The sequence below is a fragment of the Mustela nigripes genome, chromosome X (assembly GCF_022355385.1).
Source record: "Mustela nigripes isolate SB6536 chromosome X, MUSNIG.SB6536, whole genome shotgun sequence".
NCBI lineage: Eukaryota > Metazoa > Chordata > Mammalia > Carnivora > Mustelidae > Mustela > Mustela nigripes.
Window position 1 is genome coordinate 26,703,437 of NC_081575.1, and position 16,796 is coordinate 26,720,232.

The 16,796-nt window shown below is 36.8% G+C and overlaps 1 protein-coding gene and 1 pseudogene across 10 annotated transcripts in view; one reads left to right on the plus strand and one right to left on the minus strand.

Moving 5' to 3' along the window:
* THOC2 (THO complex subunit 2) overlaps positions 1 to 9,327 on the plus strand; it is a 113,265-nt gene extending 103,938 nt beyond the window's left edge. For 4 of the 10 annotated variants that reach the window (XM_059385819.1, XM_059385822.1, XM_059385826.1 and 1 more), the window contains exons 37-39: positions 820 to 896; positions 1,377 to 1,422; positions 6,824 to 6,912. In XM_059385819.1, the coding sequence (XP_059241802.1) occupies positions 820 to 896; positions 1,377 to 1,404 (105 nt within the window). In that variant the 3' untranslated portion in view covers positions 1,405 to 1,422; positions 6,824 to 6,912. The other 6 variants (XM_059385820.1, XM_059385824.1, XM_059385823.1 and 3 more) reach the window with 6 other exon arrangements.
* Positions 6,241 to 7,497, minus strand: LOC132007010 (tyrosine-protein kinase Fer-like; annotated as a pseudogene).
* Positions 9,328 to 16,796: the final 7,469 nt, after the last annotated feature.

The window sequence follows — 16,796 nt, forward strand, 5'->3', positions numbered from 1 at the left end:
GCATATACCACATTTGTTCATCCATTTGTCAGTTGATGGGACTTTTTTGTTGTTTCCCTTTGGCTGTTGTGAATAGTGCTGCTATGAATGTTCGTGTGCTGCTCTGAAGTGTTTGTTTGAAGACCTGTTTTTAGTTCTCTTGTGCGTATACCCAGGAGTGGAATTTCTGGGTTATATGATAATGCCATGTTTAACTTTTTGAGGAACCAACAAATTTTTCCATGGTAGCTGGACTGCTTCTCCTTCACCAGCAATGTATGAGGGTGCCAGTTTCTCTAAATCATTGCCAACGCTTGTTATTTTCTGTTTTTAAAAAAATTTTTATTAAAATTTTTTTTTTATTATAGCCATCCTAGTGGGTGTGAAGTGGTATCTCATTGTGGTTTTATTTTGCATTTCCTTAATGACTAATGATGTTGAGCATCTTTTCATGTGTTTGTTGGCCGTTTGTATACCTTCTTGGGAGAAATCTGTTTAGATGCTGTGGCCATTTTTAAATTGGATTGTCTGTCTTTTTGTTGCTCTGTTGTAAGACTTCTTTATATAGTCTAGATATTAGACCCATATGAGATGTATGATTTGCAAATATTTTCCCCCATTCTGTACATTGTATTTTCACTTTCTTGCTAGTGTTCTTTGATGCATGAAAGTTTTTGTTTTTGACTAAGTCCAATTTTTTTCTTTTGTTGCTTGTGCTTTTGGTATCATTAAATACGTTTTTGAAGAAAAATGTATGGCTGGTGGGTTATAAAAAGGGATTTGGAGCTGATTTTTATATTTGGTTTTCCCTTCCCAAACTAATTCCACCATTCCTTATAGGAGTCCAGGCATGATAAAGAAAAGATAGAAAAGAAAGAGAAACGGGACAGTTCAGGAGGAAAGGAAGAGAAGAAACAATATCCTTTTCATCTTATTGGAGTTTTTAATCAGTGTAATGGAAAGCTTTGATACTGGTCATGTTTAGAATTGTACCCTTGTAGTATGTGGTCTGAATAAAGTTTAAGGGCTTTATTAGCTTTTAAATAGTCTCTTCAATTAACCCTCTCAAATGTACGAAATGCGGAAGTGGGAGACTTGATACATTTTTTTTTTAAACTACTGTGGTGACTGTGAGGTGGTTTTATGCCGTCAAGGGATTTCGATTCTCTCTGGTTGTATTACTACTGAGAGGAAGAAAGGGAACAGGGAGTCCCTTGGGCCGGGGGCATGGGAATTAGAAGGGCAAGATGATGCAGCAGATGAGCAGAGCTGGTGGAAGTTGCGGCTACCAGGCTGGTCAGAGCCAATTAGGCCTGCAAACTGAAGGACTGCACTAAAAATTGAGACACCATTCCTTTTTTTTTTTCAAAGTTGTTTTCCCTTAATTTGTCATCTACTCATAAGTCCTCGGACAAGCACAGATAATGAAGACTTTCAATCAAGGTGAGTGTTTTCTCACCTCCTTTCATTTAAAGATAGAAATATGAAACGAGGTCTGATAATGTTGAAGAAACTAGATCCATTTTGCAAGGTGCAACTTGAATTTTACACCTAACTCTTAATGACCAGGTCTTCAGGTACAGATGCAAAACAAGATTCACAGTTATTTTTAAGCTGCTTTCATCTTAAGCTTGCTGTTAGCCATGCAGGGTTTTTTTGTTTGTTTGTTTGTTTGTGTTTTTTAGCACCAAGATGTATTTAAGAACATCTGGCTTTCTCTTCACCACTCATTCCCAACTTCTCTGGATAATTAATCACCTTTTTTTTTTTAAGTACCTATAGCCTTGTGGGTGGTGCTGATATCTGCACTTTACAGGTGAAGAGCTTGAGACTCTGAGGGGTTAAGTTGAAGAGGCTAGCAGAGGTATTAGCTGACAGAGCCAATATTCACAACAAAGGTTTTCTTGCCCTTTAGTGTTCTCTGTTCCTCTTTTTGCCTTTTCCTGCAGATGTGTTACCCAGAAATTTTTGTTCTAAGTTTTTATGCCTCATTTGCTACCACAGGCCATGTTTTGCAAGGCCAGAAAATATGGTCTGTGCTTTTCGTTCTGGAATTTAAAATATGCAACTTCATTTTCAAGGTAATTCTACCTTGTATGAGATTTAAAGTGTCTAACCATCTTAAATAAATTATATGTGTACAGTAGTTCACTTTTAGTGAAGAGAGTGTTCAGAACTTAAGATAGTTTTTTTTTGAGCACTCAGATTGTCATCTGAATAGCTCTTGTTTGGTGATGCTTTACGATTATTGAGGTTTATAGGATGATTTACCCTCTACATTTAATTGAGATGGCTGTATTTGAAGTTGTCAACTCTTTTTTAGCCCATTTTCTTGCTTCCTTATTAGCCATCATTTCTTAATGATATAAAGTATACTTTATATTCACCTCTATATACTATATAAAGTATACTTGCTATCTCCACCCTCCCCCTAATATTATTTGCTGCTGCTTTTATGAAACTAGAGAGTTAACTAAAGCTATTTACAGTTGAATTAAGAGTCAGAAATGTGTGAGAGCCCGTTCTGTGTAAGGGTATGAGTGTTAGGGTATGGATTTTGTCCCATTTATTTTGACTGCAGAACAGGCCACCTGGGTAATGTCCTAACAAGTGGTGTGTGCCTTTTCATTTTTGTTATTCTCTGCTTGTTATCTAAGTAGTAGAATAGGCTAAATGAGAATTATGAGAGAACACTTAGAATTTAATTTAGTAAGTTTTCTTGAAAACCTTTAGAAAGATTGCCCATTCCTCAGTTCTAGCAAACTAGCTCTCTTCCCTAGCAAACTATAAACTCATCTCCTTTTTTTTATTCTTCACTTTACTTTCTTTTATTTTGGCATTTTGCTTTTTACTTCTTGCTTTCACGTGGTCTCCTTATTAAAGAAAGCAAAAAACTTACTACGTACATCTTTATTAGGAATGGGTCAATCATTGTGACTGACCACTTTCATTGTGATTTTATATATTCTCTCTTTACTTAGTACCTAAATATTATTTTTCAGTATGTGAAGGTTTTACTACAGATTTCTTTTGAGTTCTTATTCACATGGGCCATGGATTTGTATTTTACCTCTTTGGATAAACTTTCAGGACCAAAGGCATGAAAAGACTGGTTTGGGTATTAAATGTTAGATTAGTGGTCTTGTAGCAAACCTTCTCAATTCAGATATCCTTTTCAGATATATTTGGCTTGATGTTCATACTGTTAAATTTTTTCCTGACAACCACGTCCTGTACTTTATCCTTGGGCAGACTCTTAATTTTTTTGAGGCTCTGGTTGATTTTTCCTTTTTCTGGCTGTTCTGGCTGCCTCCTTCTATTTGGGTACATTCTAGGATTGGTCAGGTCTTTCTCTTGTTCTTCTTGATCCTTTAGAAATCTCATCATTTCTGATTGGCACCATTTACCTTTAGGCTACTTCAAATCTGCTGCTCCCTTTTTAAGTTATTTTACATTCTACATAAAAGAGAGCTGCCGCATAATGTCACATTTCCATGATTCAGAGATGTTATTAATTGTAAGATCCACTGTTGCTTTCTAGAACTTTTTTTTTTTTGAGAAGAGTGGATAGGGAAATGACATTGATTTGTAAATATTGCCCTGATTTCAGGAAAATTAAAATGATCACATTAGAGATAAGAAAATATAATATATAAATGTGACCCAGATTAGATTGCTTCCAAAGTCTTCTGTTGTCTTTTCCTATCTCATGATTTTTAGTTGTAAAATCCTTTCTCCTTGTTCTCTAAATCTTCTGTTACTTATTATTGCTAACGTTTTTGTCCAGATTGATCTTTCCTCTCCTTGAGTTAGTCTCTTGAACACTACTAGTTGCTGTGCCTTTAACTTTTTCCCCTAGTTTGATCTCTAAAAACTCCTGCCAATTGAAATTTTTCTCTTCAAACCAGGTTCCTTTAGCATCTCAATTTTAATTTGATATGTGTGGTCCTATGTTGAGCGTCAGGTTTTAGCTAACTTTTGAGAGTCCTTTTGTGAACCAGATGCTGTACTGAGACTTGGCTCCCAGACTGAGAAGCTCAGTCTTCTTTTACTTTGATTCTTGATTTCAAAGAACATTAGCAGTTAAGCTCTATCCTACCCATATGTATTTGTGGTATACTACATTCATGTTCTAATCCTCTGCTCCAGTGAGGCCTAATCTGTTTTACAGGTCCTTTTCTCACCTCCAGTATCATAGGTGTAACCTAATTCTTTTATCTTTTAAACCACATTCTGCCCAAGGACAAACTCTCAGCCCCTGGGCAGAATGTGGCCTGTTAAATGTACTTTCTTGGCCTCACATAATATTTAACTTTGTTTTAATCAATATGATAAAGTCCAAATTTCAGTTTCTCTTGAAGAATTGGAACATCTGGCAACTCTGTGTCCAATTTCTGCATGGTAACAATCAGCTGGGCACCCTAGGTGCTGCCCCCCTTACATAGAGAATGGGTCTTTTTTAATTTAATAGTTACCTCAGTCAGTCCCCACCCAGCTTACTTCATTTGTTTACATTATATACTAGCCTCTGTAAACAACTGATTTTGCAGTTCCTGTTCTGAACCTTTTTTCTTCAGTCCATACTTGACCTCTTACGTGCTCAAAGATTGCTTATCTTAAGAATGTGTCACCATGGTGAAGCGCAGTCCTAGGTCCTGGTAATACCCGTTGTGGAGTGGGGAGTGTTCAGTTAAGTTTCTTTCTTAGTTTCCCATTGCTTATATGTGGGCAGCTTGCCTACAGAATCTCAGTCACAGATTCCTATGTAATATATGAGTATGTTACATATCCCTCTCCTTAGATTGTGATCTTGTTGAAGGCAGAAACTTCATCCTTTCCTTTTAATCAAACAACCAGGTATTTTTCTTTATTGCCTGCTATGTTTCAGATACTCAGTTAACTCTACAGGGAGAGAGCTATGTGCAGAAGTATTATGTATATCTCTTTGGGATTGATGAGAAAGAGCACTGGACTTTTTTTTGCCTTCAAAGTTCACTGCTAGCATTTGGTAGTATCCTGTTTAAGAAGAGTTTGCTTTGTATGTTACAACATATTTTTGAGGGCGGGTTTATTTTGCTTTCATTTAGGTCTGTATGTAGTAATCATTAAATGCATTCAAAAGTTTTGTTAGGAGATTGAAATGATAGACACAAACTATTTTTCTCTTCATTTCCATCATTTATACTCTTCAGTGGGTGTGCATTCTTTGCACTGATATTCATAGGTTACCAAAAAGTTGGACAGAATAGGAGGAATTTTCTCTTTTCTTTCTCTCACATAGGGTGGACCAAATATTCACTAGGTGCTGTGCTGTTTTTATTAGGATTTAGGCATGAGCACCTAGAAGAGGGCTCCCATGCCACATTTATCCCTGAGTATGACTATCCCTTATTCCTATGCTTTTATCCTGAGAGGGACCCGTAGGTCTGCTAAGATTGAGTTCAACAGAATCCCAGTTTTAATTCTTTGTTATATTTATCTACATGGACCATCTCAGGAAGTATGTTTACTATGATAAGAACTCCTAGGTAGCAGTAGTATAAGGAGAGTAAATGGTGGAGTAAAGTGGAATTAAGATGGCTATCCCTATATCTACTATACCTATATCTTCTCCTATATCTACTTTCTTCTTCATAAATGTTCATTTGACTTTTTTAACTGTCAGCTTCATCCATATATGCCTTTCTGCTGTGTGTTTGTGTGTGTGTGTGTGTGTGTAATAGGATCACAAAATCCTGATAAATTCAGAAACTGGTAGAAATGAAGGGAACCAGATTCTCAGATGCCTCCTTTGAGGTGAAGACACTTAACCCAAAGCAATCTTATTAATTCTGTGGGCCTGTGTTTTCTAGTTTCTCTAAAAAAATTGTGTGTGTTGAAACATTTCTTAGGATCTTTTTGGTGAATTTGATCATAAAATTAGAATATGTGTTTGTTTATAAGGGCATACCTTGGATAAGAAGACTGAATTTATATTTGCTTTGCTTCTCTATTTTGGTCAGTGGTCTAGCTTTTCTTTTCTCCAGACCACTCTACTTTTCAGACTTGCTTCTTGCTGTCACAGCTCTGTATAAAGTAACATCATTTAAAACTAGCTGCCTCAGCTCTGAGAGCATGCTCTTCAAGGGCATTTCGTGCATAGTTTTCTGATGCCCAGAAGGAGGGTATGGTAGAACTAGGGAAATTGCAACTTTACTAATACAACAGGGCCAATTTCTAGGCGTGGGGGGGGATTGGGGGAGGGAGGACGAAAACCTCAGGATGTCCTGCCCAGCCAGATAATACCTAGTAGAAGGTGATGTTTTTTAAGGTAATCTTGTCTCTCTGCAAGCACAGTATTACCAGTGCAGTTGATAGCACTGACAGAGGAGAGATGTCTAGGATGTAGGACAGCCAGCTCTGACCCAGCCTGAAGTAGAAGCCCTGTGAAACTCAGCAGTCCTAAGTATGAAAAAGATCTGTGTTATCTCTTGGATTTGGCACCTGTGCTTTCCTATTTACAATTGTTAGAGTGGCACATATTTAAAAAAATAATTAAGAAAACAATAACCTTAGGAGAATGTTTCAGGTAATGTGGTATAAACGCATTGTTAATGAGAAGAAAATAATTACTCTGCTGGAAGATAGAGTCCTGAAGGCTGAGTTTGGCACTGTTTCATCACTACATGACTTTTCTTCTTGATGGCAGTTCTTTCTGAAGTTCACTGAAGTTGGGGCGGTTTTCAAGTTTGTAATCCCAACACTTCAACATTGTATTGGTAAATACGCTCTGGACACTGCTGAGAGACTGACATCCAGTATCTTCTTTCCACTTGCTCTTGTGCCTGCTGATTTGTCATTCCAGGGTATGGACAGACCCCTAAGCTGAAGGTCTCCCAGAGGAGGATGCCAAAGCTCCATGCGTCACTCTCAGAACGATATCTCCCATAATTAAGAGCTTCTGGTGCTGTCCATTTAATGGGAATCTGCTTTAAGTCAGAAGATGAATATACACCACCATCCTCTTGACGAGACATTCCAAAGTCACTGATTTTCAGAACATTATTTTCACCTCCAGGCAGTTTCTTGCAGCAAGGTCCTTGTGTATACAATTTTTACCCGAGATTCGCCATCCAGAAGCAGCATCTAATGAAAATTTCACTAACTGTTTTAGTTCATCCTTCTTTCTCAGAAAGGAGAGGAAATCGCCTCCTGGAACCAGTTCTTAATGATATAGATAGGCTGTATTTGTGTGCGAACTATAAGTTTGACAATATCGGGATGGTTATATTGCTTGAGGATTTTGGCTTCTTGTAAAAATTTTAATTTCAGTTCCTGGGAAAGATCATCTTTACATGTTTTAATGGCAACAGCAGTTTTATCCCTTAATGTGCCCTTAAGTATGTCAGCAAAAGTTCCCTTGCCCAGTAATTCTACTGTGATATCATCATGATTGAGACCCCCATTTCTTATTCTAGTTATGGCAATACTGAAATCATGATACTCTTTATTGCAACACTTTCCTTTTTCTTTTGCTTTTGCAATTTAAAAACTTGAGATAAAATTTACATAACAAATTTTTGCAATTTTAAAGTGGTTTTTAATATATTCACTATGTTAATAGCCATCACCACTAATTCCAGAACATTTCCATCAACCCCAAAAGAGACCCCATATGTATTAGCAGCCGCTCCCAGTTATTCCTTCCCCTCCCCTGAAACAACTAATGTACTTTCTGTTTCTGTGGATTTACCTGTTTTGGACATTTCATAAAAATGGAATCATGCAATATGTGGCCTTTTGTATCTGGCTTCTTTCACTTAGCATCATGTTTTCAAGGTTCATCCATGTTATAGCATGTATCAGAACTTCATTTCTTTTTATAACCGAGTAATGCTCCATTGTATGAATGTGTACCACATTTTGTTTATCCATTCATCAGTGATGGACAGGAAAAATGATTTTTAAGTATGAAAATTGTAAGCTCAACATTAGTGTATCCACAGTTAATAATTGGTAATGTCAAGGTTATACATGGTGTGAACAGAATGCTGTATAGAAATGATGTGTAAATTATTTGCCAGCATTTCATGCAAGTGTGATTACTTCCCAAGGCCCTTCTAGCTCTGGTTTTATGAAATATGTGTATGTAGTATTTTCGTCAATAAAGTTTAATGCTTTAAGCATTAGTTTAAAATTTTGAATGAGAACAATGTTAGGCAGATACGAAGTTATTTGCCACATGTTGTAATGATCATGTTTTGAATTTATTTCAGTATGCAGTATTTGAAAATGTCAGTACATAAAGGAAAGGAAATGAGTATAATTAAGTCAATATATTTTTAAAGCAATTTTTATAATTTAGCAGACATTGCATCTTAATATAAGTCACTATTAAAATTGTGTCCTTGTGAAAAATGTGATGTCATTTTTCTTTTTTTTTGTTGATCATGTAAAATTGGTTCCTTTTCATTGCTCTGTGTTCTGTTTACGTTTGACAAGCTATTGCTTGCCCCTGTGGAATATTTTCTTGTTTCTCTTTCATTTTATCCTCCCCTCCCCTCCCCAACTTCTCCCTCTCTCACAGACAAAATATTCAGTGGTTTTTTTTTTTTTAACTCCTCCTAGCATGCCTATCTTTAATGGTTTCTGAGAGGGGGAAGTGATGAGAAATACACAAATATTTCATTCTTATCTAGGGACTTAATTCAAGCCTTTGTTATTGATAGAACTCATTGATTTTTCTTTGTTTCTTAAATCTTCCTTCTTTCCTTCCTTCTTGTTTTCCTTCTTTCCTCCCCTCCATTCCTTCCCTCCCTGGTTTCTCCTTCCCTCTCTCCCTCTCTCTGCCCCTTCTTTCCATAACAACACCCCCCCCTTTCTTTTCCCTGTGTCCTTCCTTCTCTCTTCTTCCTTTCTTATCTATCAATATAATCACTTTGTTTCTTTCAGGTGAGATTGGAATGAAATTGTTCAGCTGTGACCAGAAATTAATTTTCCTGAGTAGATTGCCGAGAATTATGAATCAAGAGGGCCCATTTGCATCTTCTTAAGTTATTCAGTTATCTGCTTTATTGCTCCATGCCGAAAACTTAAAATTGTTGAGTTGTGCATTACTGTATTTAACTTGTTGCTTAGTTTCTACATGTTTATTTTCAGTAAATGGCTGAAAGTGTTAACTGTTCCATATTTTTAGCACAATGTGCTGCATACAGTTCCCAACAAGCAAATAAGGTTACATGTGTACAGAATTTCACTTTAGGTTAATAACTAAATATTGCCTGGGTTTAGTTTTGTTTTTTTTTTTTTCAATATGAAATGCTTCCTTTTTATTGTTTGAAACTGAAAATAAACAATTATTGAACCATTTTGAATTTACCTCATTTTAAAACTCAGTTTTAATTATTTGGCCTGTTTTTAATATTAGTCACTAAAAACGAAGTGGGAGCAGTGTCTTATGCAATGCTTAGGAATCATTTTATATAGTACATGTACAACATTAAAACCTGTTTAAAAAAAGAAAAAGGTACCAGCATTCACTTGTCCCTTGCCATTTTTTCTTGTAATTATGTTAGACAAATCTGGGGGGGAGGGAACCAAAAGTTAATTGTGTTTTAATTCTACAGCTACAGAAGCTTTGTATTGCTGAACTTTCGTCTGGAAAAGTTTCACAGTGACATTTTTAAAAGAAAATTTTTTTATCTACTGAATTCTACCAGTGTAACCTTTTTTCTAAATAAACAATAGTTTTCTCAAATGATTGTATATCATTGTGTATATTGTTGCTTATTCACAATAACTTAGTGAAGATAGTTTAGTAAGGCTCCTAGCCTTTTTCATTTCTTAGTCTGATCTACAGTGTTTTCAAATGATATCTCATCCAATAATATGAAAAAATCTTACTTGTTAACCTCTGCACCTGGGGTAAACAGTGGGTTGTAATCATGCCTAAAATTATCCATTTACTCTTTAATTCTTTGGAACTGATGATATCTATGCAAATTATATTTTTTTTTTTTTTTTAGAGAATGACAAGTCTATAATTTTTTTAAAGGATTGAGAAATGCTGAGCATATTTGAAAATTGGCATAGGGATATAAATCTTGATGCCTCTTTTCAGGTAATTGTAATTTGCAAAAATTGATGAACACAGTAATTATGGGAGAATGATCCATTCAGTGACTATTGAGCACCCGTAATGTGCCTGGCATAAAAAGAAATTACGCATTGTTAAAATGATTTTGACATTGAGAAAATAGCAATGGTTCACCTCAGAATCATTTATCTGAAATATAGCAGGGAGGAGCTCTCCAGTTATGTTGCATTCACATTTTAAAGAATACATGATTATGAGTTTGAACCAGAAAGATCACTACTTGCTTAGGATCAGGATCTATTCTCCTTGTCCCTCAAATTAATTGAACACAGGTGAACTTTGGTTGTATCCTTGCTAGAAATGCATTGAGGATGGAAAATACTAACTTTGTATTTAACTGTGCAAAAATAATTTATGTTGGAAGTAGGAAATCTGTATTTGTGTAGTGATAACTATTTTTAAGCATCTACTCTGCTCTAGGTACAATGGGGTATTAAGACCTAATTCCTGTACCTGGGGTGCTTCCAGTCTAGCTTGAGATAAGGGCCGAATGAGTGCTATTGGGGGTCAGCAAACTATTTCTGTAAAGGACTGGATAGTAAATATTTGAGACTTTATGGGCTGTTTATACCCTGTTGGAACTGGGCTCTGCCATTATAGCATGAAAGCAGCCATAGGTGATCCATAAATGAATAAGTATGAATGAGTTCTAGTAGAATTACATTGACAAAAAACAGCTGTAGAGCCTCCTAGAGAATATTTATTTTAAAAATATTTGAAAAAAAATTTGAGTGTCTCTTATGCACCAGAGGTACATCCTTGAGCAATACAAAGTCCCTGCTACCCTTGTAACTTCCATTCTAGTCAATGAAGGCAAACAAATAATGTTGGATGGAGGGAGGTCCTCCTAGGAAATCTAAATCTGGGTGGGGCAGAGTTTATTGTTCTCTATATAGAGGGATCATGTAGAATGAAGAGGTGCAAAGCAGAATATTTTGAGGCAGTTACCATACTATGAATATTTTATTACTAAATAATACGAGCAGGTGCCATCCCTAATCACTCCACCCCCCAAGTTTTGAGCCTTTTACATGAAAATCATGTAATACAGGATTTCTCTCTCAGGAACTAGGATCTGAGCTGTAGTGACTGGTGTCTTAAGCTTGTCATCTTTTAGAAAGGAGTTCTTACCTTTAGGATCATAAATGGAGGATATCTATAGGACCACCACCACCCCCCACCGAAATTTTTGTGGAATGTGTGTTTTTCTAGCTTTCAGTTCTCAAAAAACTTTTAAGTTGGCAAGTTTTTTTTCTGGGTCTTGATCCAAAGAACTGTATATAAACACATACAAGTAACCCTGGACCTGTCTCTCTTGAGCTGGTGAGAAGTTGGAAGACAGTCGTCTGTCCATCTGTGTTGTCTTAAATGGTAGGGGCAAAAGTTAGAGTATCTTGCTTTGTCATTATACAAGTGATTTGTAGTTTATTGTTGGAAAATCACTGGTCCATGCTACATGGCTATTTTCTATTTCCTGGAAGCACCTTAGTCTGGAAGCAGCTTAGACAAATGGAAATTTCTAGCAGCCTTATTTTTTTTCCAGCAATTGTGTAATTGTTTTATTTCTACCCTGCCATGTTCCAAAAAGGATTTATGAAAAAACATACTGTACAGTATTTAAGAAGTAAATGAGAACATTTGATTGGGTGAAATTAATACCTAAAATGAATTTAACACCCTAAAATGTTGTGTACACCTGGGCGATATATCAGTTCTGAGAAACCTGATAGGCCACACAGAGAAGGTGTGATTTCTTAGTTAGGAATTACAGTGTCCATGAAATAAAAAGCTAGTCATGGGGAAGAACATTTTCTGGTAATGTAGCCCAAAAGAAACTTTCCTTTGCATTCATGTAAGAAAAAAACCCTGCCTTTCTAGTAAACAAAACGAAAAGGGTTGTATCTTGTCGCCCTAAATATTAGATGATGGCCAACACCTCAACTCATACTGGTGAGTGTATTTCTACAAGGACACCAAAATATGTGGTCCAGGCACCCAGGTCTCTGATGATTTGGTTCGTCCAGGAAAACGTTTTTGATTATTCAGGACAGGTTTTCTAAACTAGGATTTATGATGGCCTTACTTTTCACAAGCATGTTTGTAAAGATCAGGAAATTCATATGACCGTAGTTTGATTTCCATGATACAAGTAAGATAAACAAGATCTCATTAGTTTAAAAGCTGTACCTGGCCTTTGGTATTTTGTTTTTATGGATACTGATCTCTAAGGCTGCCTTTTAGGTAGAATGGAGCTTATAATATTAGAGCCACTTAATGTTCTGTCTTATCACTTATCAGAAGCATGGTTTAAATTTTTTTTTTTTAATTGAAGTAACATTTCTGGAGACATTGTCAGGGCCAAAGATTTTACTGGGCCTAGAGCTGAGAAGAAAAAGAGGAGCTGCTTAAGAGATGCTAATTCATGCTAGTTGCATACAGATTGTTGTATTTATAAATGCAAATTAATATTTGCATTGGAAATGTGACTGAAGGAAGTGTGACAACCTGAGAAGATCTGTATTAGTGTAAGAATAATTGCTTTTTATTTCTGATTCTTAGGTACTGTTTTAAGTTCTAATGACCACATCAATCAGGCTAACAAAGCTTAATTCCTTTGATGTGTTGTTAAATGGAGGTGTTTAGTGGAAGAAGAAAGGAAGATTTTGAACACAGGGCACATAAATGGCATCATTGCAAGTCAGAAGTAGCCTTTATTTAAGGGATAGGAGCTAGAAAATGACCTGGTACTTAATCTCCAGCTTAAAACCTCTGATTTTTGTCATATGACAGCTAGATGTCCTTGGATTTGAATATCAAACTGAAAAGAGCTACTATCACCCATGTTCCCACATTTTAACTGGAATGATATTATTGTACTATATTCAAGTCCTTCATGATCCTGATTTCATGCAGTCTGTTAGGATACTTATCTCCTAGGGTTACACAGATCATCATTATCAAAGTACATTTATGAAGTGTAATTAGATATGCCACTGCTAGTTACTGTTATGCAGAAACCTTTTGCACTTTCCAGGATGATTGATCCATCCAGGACACCAATAATAGAGAAAAGATCATGCTTACAAGATACAAGCAGGAAATGAAATGTAAAATGAGTAAGGTATTCATATCACATGCAACTGGGGTCCTGTTACATTTTAAGATGATGGTGAGTACTCAGGGTAAGAATGACCTCAGACTAGGTGTGATTTAGGAAGACTTGCTCTCAATTGGTTGATTTGGGAAGACTTCAGGAAGGATTGGATGGTCAGGAAGCCATTCTATCAGGTGAGAGAATGTTGAACTTGGAATTCAGACCCATTTTTGGTATAGTGCAGAATCCTTGAAGCCAACCCATTCTGCTAGCACAGGATTGGATCATACCTGAAAGGCAAATACTTCCTCTTTGATACTATCCCATGCTGCCTCAAGACTTTTGCCTTTTTTTGGTCTTTATTCATGACTGAGTCTGACATCACCAATCTTTTATTGCTTTAATCAATCAGTGTTAATCACATTTTTCGTATCTTTACAGGTAATTGAAAAGTTACTACCTTTGTGTCAAGATGATTTCTCTTATCTGTTTCCTCTGAGTGGGGATGAGCTCCACTTAAACTTCCTCACGTGGTCTTCACAGTGCCCTTTTGTTAATGAATTAAATCTAACAATACATTAAGGCACATAAAGAAGACCTAGTAGTGACAGGTACTCAGTAACTGTTAGCAATTTTTATTGCTAATATTATTAGTGATATATAGTGATAATATTTATTGCTAATATTACTAGTGATAATAGTAATAATATTTATACAAGTAGTTCACAAATGGAATCATCAGGATTAGAATTAATTGGGAAACTTGAGGTTCCACATTTCCAAATATACTGAATTAGATTATTTTGGGGTGGAGGCCTGGAATATTTTTTAACATAGTTCCTCAGGTGATTGTAATGTAAGGACAATATTTGGGAATTACAGAGTTTAACCAGCCTGCAATCCTGACATCTCTGTTCTTACCTCTTTTTTTTTTTTTAAAGATTTTATTTATTTATCTGACAGACAGAGATCACAAGTAGGCAGCGAGACAGGAAGGGAAGCAGGCTCCCGGCTGAGCAGAGAACCCGACGCTAACCCAGGAGAACCCAGGACCCTGGGATCATAACCTGAGCCTAAGGCATAGGTTTTAACCCACTGAGCCACTCAGGTGCCCCATCTCTGTTCTCGCCTCAAGTAGAAACAGAACCCATTCAGAGGGTTCTTATTTCTGAGGGTAGTAAGTATTAGGCTCCAGGGAAAACTCATCTTTGGCAAGAAGTATTTTAAAGGTAAGAGCAACAGCCTCTTTCCTGGGATCAGAGTTCATCAACTCTGCTAGCCCATGCTGCTCTTGCTCACTCTGACCCCCTGCCTTCTCTAGCCTACCTTCAGTGACCTTCCTGGATCTAACCTCTTGTTAACCTAGACATATGTTGTCAACAAGAATCAACTACTAAGGTAAGATGTTTGGAGTTCAGAGCTGCTTTTGATAACTAATTGTACTTTCAAGAACCTTTAACTTTCATCTGCAGTGATTGACTTTTCTATGGTTGTGTTCAGGGCTGGGTTTTGTTCTCCATTCCTTACTTTTCCTTGCATTATATCCTGATGTTTGTGGGAGGGGGTTGCATAAGTTTTTAATAATTCAGTTCTATAAATTTCTCCCTAACCACTGCTCTGGCTGCATCCCACAATTTTAATATGTGGTATTTTCGTTTCCATTCAGCTCAAAATGTTTTCCAACTTATGATTTATTCTTTGACCCATGTGTTATTTAGAAGTGTTTTAATTTCCAAATATTTGCAAAATTTCCCAGATACCCTTCTGTTATTGATACCTAGTTTGGTTCTATGGATCAAAGAACATACTTTGGATTATTTAAATTCTCTTGCATTTACTGAGGCTTATTTTATGGCACAATAGCTGGTCTACCATGCTGAATATTCAGTGTACACTTGAAAATAATGTGTATTCCATTTTTGTTGGATGTAGTCTATAAATGCCAATTAGGTTAAGTTGGTTAGTGGTGTTCCAAATCTTCTGTGTCCTTGCTGATTTTCTGTCTGCTTGGTCTGCCAGTTATTGAGAGAGGTGTATTGTAATTTATAATTATAATTGTGGATTTATCTTATTTCATGTTTTGGTTTTGTCAGTTTTTGTTTCATGTATTTTGAAACCTTGTGATTAGGTGCATGCATATTTGGGATTATATACTGTTGGTGAATTGACCCCTTTATCAAAATGAAATATTCTTCTTTATTTCTGATAATATTCCTTATTTTAAAATTCATGTCAAAATTAATGTTTGCCTAGCTTTCTTTTTTTTTTTTAAGATTTTATTTGTTTATTTGAGAGAGAGAAAGAGCACAAGCAGGGGAGCAGTAGAGAGAGAGGGAGAAGCAGGCTCCCCACCAAGCAGGGAGCCTGATTCAGGACTCGATCCCAGGACTCCAGGATCATGACCTGAGCTGAAGACAGACACTTAAACATCTGAGCCACTCAGGCACCCTCTAGCTTTCTTCTGATTCAATTTTCAGGGTATATTTTTTCCATTCTTTTTTTTTAAATATTGAAAGTAGATTTCTTGCTTATTAATCCAAGTTGACAGTCTCTGCCTTTAAAAAAATAATTAAGGTTAATTTATTTATTATGAGAGAGAGAGAAAGCATGCATGTGTGAAGGGGGAAGGGAAGGAGGGAGAGCTAGAGAATCTCAAGCAGACTCCCTGCCAAGCAGGGAGCCTGATGTGAGGCCCTATCCCATGACCCCAAGATTATGACCTGAGCAGAAATTAAGAGTCAAACACCCAACTGACTGCACCTCCCAGGCACATCTATCTGTGTGTGTCTTTCTGTCTGTCTATCTATCAATCTGTGATCTTCCTGCCAGCATGGGGCTCAAACTCATGACCTGAGATCAAAAGTTGTATGCTCTACCAACTGAGTCAGCCAGGTGCCCCAACAATCTCTGCCTTTTAATTGGGGTATATAGACAATGCATTTAATGTCATTATTGATATGATCATATTTAAATCTGACATCTTGCTATATATTTTCTATTTGTCCCATCATATCTTCCTTTTTTCCCTGCCTTCTTTTAGGTGGATGGTCCTTCAGTTTCCTCATTGGTAAAATGAGGCTAATAATAACAGCCATTTCATAAGGTACTCCTATGGATTAAATGAGATAATATTTTAAAAGATTTATTTGTTTGAGGGAGAGTGTGTGCACAAGCAGGGGGAGGAGCAGAGGGAGAGGGACAAGTAGACTCTACACTGGGTGCAGAGCCTGAAGGGAGGCTCGATCCCAGGACACTGAGATCATTTTTTTAAAAAAGATTTTATTTATCTATGACAGAGAAGGCATAAGTGAGGTGGGTGGGGGGAGGTGGCAGGCAAAGGGAGAATCAGGCTTCCCGCTGAGCAGGGAGCCCGATGTGGGACTTGATCCCAGGGCTCTGGGATCATGACCTGAGCCAAAGGCAGACACTTAACAACTGAGCCACCCACGCATCCCAGGACCCTGAGATCATGACCCGAGGCAACATTAGAAGCTCGACCAAGTGAGCCACTCAGGTGCCCCAAGTGAGACAGTTTATTACATTGATGCTTGGCACATATTTATGTAGAGCTCAGTAATTTTTTTAAAT